The 4789-nt window shown below is 44.7% G+C and overlaps 2 protein-coding genes across 2 annotated transcripts in view; one reads left to right on the top strand and one right to left on the bottom strand.

Moving 5' to 3' along the window:
• LOC106808311 (translation factor GUF1, mitochondrial-like) overlaps positions 1 to 3651 on the bottom strand; it is a 43722-nt gene extending 40071 nt beyond the window's left edge. The window contains 1 exon segment of the mRNA XM_014810972.1: positions 3642 to 3651. Within this exon segment, the coding sequence (XP_014666458.1) occupies positions 3642 to 3651 (10 nt within the window).
• The window catches only part of LOC106808328 (probable low-specificity L-threonine aldolase 2), a 33381-nt gene continuing 32056 nt past the window's right edge, over positions 3465 to 4789 (top strand). The window contains exon 1 of the mRNA XM_014811002.1: positions 3465 to 3569. The gene's annotated coding sequence lies outside the window, so the exon portion shown is untranslated. The remainder of the gene's footprint in view (positions 3570 to 4789) is intronic.

Raw genomic sequence — 4789 nt, 5'->3', positions numbered from 1 at the left:
GAGAGAGAGAGAGAGAGAGAGAGAGAGAGAACGAGAGAGAGTGAAAGCTGTAACCTTTATGGTAGATAGTGGACAAAGATTATGCATTTAAAATGAAGAGGAGTTATCCTAGCATAGATTTATATGATACCATTCCAACAGTTGACATCATTTAAGAAATAGGAGGCAGACCTTGCATGTAAGATCCCCACTGCGTATACAAGCCAGTACACAATCTGGCTACGTTAGTGTGTTAGCGCATGCGCAATATCCCACCAGAGGAGTTATATTTTGTGATGAATATGCATTTAAAATGGTTAGAGAGTATCTCAGCATAGATTTCACTAATAAACTTTTATCAGTAGCCCTGTCTTTATAATTAAGAGAGCGCCCTAGCACGTAGGGTACAAAACACCAACTTTATGCCCTCGCGTCCTTCCCCTTGCCTCCCCTGTCTCTCGCTCAGCCTCTTTCTTCTTCTACCGCCCCCAGCTATCTTCCCTGTCGCCTTTCCTCAGTCACCCATATCCCTCTCCCCCGCAGCAAGTTATATTATGAAGTTTGCCTCAGACGACACTGCACGCCTAACACGGAGCACGCGCATGCACAATATCTTCCGTGAGAAATCGTATTCGGCAAAGATTATTCATTTAAAATGAAGAGGAGTTATCCTAGCATAGATTTATATGATACCATTCCATCAGTTGACATCATTTAAGAAATAGGAGGCAGACCTTGCATGTAAGGTCTCCACTGCGTATACAAGCCAGTACACAATCTGGCTACGTTATTGTGTTAGCGCATGCGCAATATCCCACCAGAGGAGTTATATTTTGTGATGAATATACATTTAAAATGGTTAGGGGATATCTCAGCATAGATTTCACTAATAAACTTTTATCAGTAGACCTGTGTTTATTATTAGGAGAGTGCCCTAGCATGTAGGGTACAAAACACCTACTTTGTGCACTCGCGTCCTTCCCCTTGCCTCCCCGGTCTCTCGCTCAGCCTCGTTCTTCTTCTACCGCCCCCAGCTATCTTCCCTGCCGCCTTTCCTCAGTCTCCCATATCCCTCTTCCCCTCAGCAAGCTATATTATAAAGTTTGCTTCAGACGGCACTGCACGCCTAACACAGTGCGCGCGCATGCGCAATACCTCCCGTGAAAAATCGTATTCTGCAAAGATTATGCATTTAAAATGAAGAGGAGTTATCCTAGCATAGATTTTTATGATACTTTTCCATCAGTTGACATCATTTTAGAAATAGGAGGCAGACCTTGCATGTAAGGTCCCCACTGCGTATACAAGCCAGTACACAATCTGGCTACGTTAGTGTGTTAGCGCATGCGCAATATCTCACCAGAGGAGTTATATTTTGTAATGAATATGCATTTAAAATGGTTAGAGGGTATCTCAGCATAGATTTCCTTATTAAACTTTTATTAGTATAGACATCTGTTTATAGGAGAGCGCCCTAGCATGTAGGGTGCAAAACACCTACTTTATGCTTTTGCGTTCTTCCCCTTGCCTCCCCTGTCCCTCGCTCAGCCTCCATCTTCTTCTACCGCCCCAGTTATCTTCCATGCCGCCTGTCCACAGTCTCGCATCCCCTCTCCCCCGCAGCAAGCTATATTATGAAGTTTGCCTCAGACGGCACTACACGCCTAACACGGTGCGCGCGCATGCGCAATATCTCCCCTTGAGAAATCGTATTTTGCAAAGATTATTCATTTAAAATGAAGAGGAGTTATCCTAGCATAGATTTATATGATACCATTCCATCAGTTATTTGACATCATTTAAGAAATTGGAGGAAGACCTTGCATGTAAGGTCCCCGCTGCGTATGCAGGCGACAGATATCCACATCCAAGTGCCTAGTGCCTATAGGGCCCCCTCTGGAGCAATAATACACTGTGCAAGTGATGCAGCCTACTTTTCTTTGCTGGAGGCCGTATACCTTACAACCAAGGCTTACCACACAACTATAATGGAGGCATTAGGGCCCCTTCCTAACAATACTACCAGATACTATAAATGTGGCCTTGGCGGGCCGCCAGCATACAGTATTCTATTATTACAATACTACATAGGTGGCCTTAGGCGCCCGCCATACAAATACTATATATGTGGCATTGGGCCCCCATCATACACTATTCGATTATTACAATACTATATAGGTGGTCTTAGGCCCCCGTCATACAAATACTATATATGTGCCCTTGGGCCTCCATCATACACTATTCTATTATTACAATACTATATAGTTGGACTTAGGCCCCCGTCATACAAAATTAATACTATATATGTGGCCTTGGGCCCCTAGCATACACTATATTATTACAATACTTTATAGGTGGCCTTAGGACCCTGCCATACAAATACTATATGTGGCCTTGGGCCCCCATCATACACTATTCTATTATTACAATTCTATATAGGTATACTGTTTGAACCCCCATCGGCCTATTTATGGAGCCGCCTCAGCGTACATAATCGCTCGTACATTGTACATTGTACTAAATGCATTGATAGTCCCTTCCGCTTGATAATCTTGTTAAACTTAGTAACACTTGGTAAACTCGCCTTTGGGCCTTTCTGTATCACTTTGGTCAAGCTATTTCGATCGCAAAATTATCGCATTGATTCATATGTTTTCTTTTAAATATTTATTACAAATATTTTACGTAGATTGGATATCCCAGATTTCGATTAGGCCAAGCTTATCAGGAGCGGATCCAGGATTTTTGAAAGGGGGGTGTCCAGGAAGAGATAAAGGGCACTTTTCCCTGCTAAATTTTTCTGGTGTTTTAAAAAGCTGCCGAACGCCACTTAGGGAGGTAAATAATGTTAGGGAGGACCTCCCCCAAGAAATTTTTTAAAAATTGTTGCATTCTGAGACCATCTGAGCAGTAATTTTGAAGTCTAGAATGCAAAAAATTATTAGATCCGGTCCCCCGGACGCCCCGCGGACCCCGCTTTGCCGATTTCTAGGTTTTTATAACGAATTTATATATATATAAGTAAATCTTTATCAGAAAAACTAGCCCTAAAAAAATAGGGATGTAATTTTTTAGGGCACTTTGAAATTAAAGGGGGGTCCGGACCTCCGGACCACCCCCCATCGATCCGTCCCTGCTTATCTCGCTCGCATCTTATAAGCATACTGTTCCACACACGATGGCCACGCCTATCCAGATATAGTTACTTTAGAACTTTAATTGAACTTCTTCAGCTAACAACAAATTCACATCTTAGTTATACGGGAACACGTACTGCACATTGGTACCAAGAATCGCATAAAATATGCTGCCCTCCAGACTGCATATCATTACTGGTACGCATCACCTATACGCGTATATATATGGGTTTATTTATAAACTGAAATTGCTCTCAGCGCCGGGTGTGCAGCTTGCAAGTTCAGCCTCCCTTTCCCACACACACGTACGCGCGCACGTATACAGACACATAATACATATATCTCATGCTTGCTGTTTCTAGCGGTTTGTTTGTGCTTCGCTGGCGTGAGTTGCTCGTGATGTTCACTTCAGTTTCGCGCTGAGTTTGCCTGATTATAGCTGCTGAGACCCTGGTAAGTGAGTAACGTGCCCCGGCTGGCTTCCCCCGTACATATAACTGCACGTGTGTGTGCGTGCTTACATACGTTCACGCATCGTGTAGATGTGTGGTGGTTTGGTGTGGCCGCGTAGTCTCGAGTCTCCTACGTGTATCGTTGATTACTGAGCAATATAATCTGATGTAGGTTAGGCTGGTGTATAATTTCTCATGGCGGGCATCAGGAAAACGTGATAGATTTTGGTTGAGTTATTTCCGACGGTACCAAAAAATGCTTGTAAGATATCCGATCACAGCGCACATATATGCACGATTTGGATCTGAAAGCGTGTTTCAAAAAGCCGGCTCGTGAAGTAAGTATAAAAACCAATTTGTTTTTATTCACTCCTGATAATATAATAAGCCTGTATATCCGTTCAATTATCCCGCCTACGAGTATAGAGCTCGATCCGCTTCTCTATAGGTATCTCTGCTACTTGAAATGCATGCTACGTTATGTTTATGATATATTATATCAAGAGCGTATCAGGAGTCTATCAAATACTCCTGAGCGTATTAAGAATGAATTGATTATATAGTTGATACATCATGATAGTTATATGATATCACATAGGGTAATTTTTTAGCGCTCATGTCGTGAAACGTCTGCGGGCTCGAGAAGCACTCAATTTTGCATAGAAATTGCATCGGGCGTGCGTGCGTGTGTGTGCGTGCGCGCGCGTGTGTGTGTGAGAGAACGTGCATGTGTGTCTGCGTGTATGTGTGTCTGCGTGTATGTGTGCGTGCGCGCGCGTGTGTGTGTGAGAGAACGTGCATGTGTGTCTGCGTGTATGTGTGTCTGCGTGTATGTGTGCGTGCGCGCGCGCGTGTGTGTGAGAGAACGTGCATGTGTGTCTGCGTGTATGTGTGTCTGCGTGTATGTGTGCGTGCGCGCGCGTGTGTGTGAGAGAACGTGCATGTGTGTCTGCTTGTATGTGTGCGTGCGCGCGCGCGTGTGTGTGAGAGAACGTGCATGTGTGTCTGCGTGTATGTGTGTCTGCGTGTATGTGTGCGTGCGCGCGCGTGTGTGTGAGAGAACGTGCATGTGTGTCTGCGTGTATGTGTGCGTGCGCGCGCGCGTGTGTGTGAGAGAACGTGCATGTGTGTCTGCGTGTATGTGTGCGTGCGCGCGCGCGCGTGTGTGTGAGAGAACGTGCATGTGTGTCTGCGTGTATGTGAGCGTGCGCGCGCGCGGGT

This window comes from Priapulus caudatus, unplaced genomic scaffold, assembly GCF_000485595.1.
Source record: "Priapulus caudatus unplaced genomic scaffold, Priapulus_caudatus-5.0.1 Scaffold268, whole genome shotgun sequence".
Lineage (NCBI taxonomy): Eukaryota > Metazoa > Priapulida > Priapulimorpha > Priapulimorphida > Priapulidae > Priapulus > Priapulus caudatus.
This window is presented reverse-complemented; position numbering and strand designations above follow the sequence as displayed.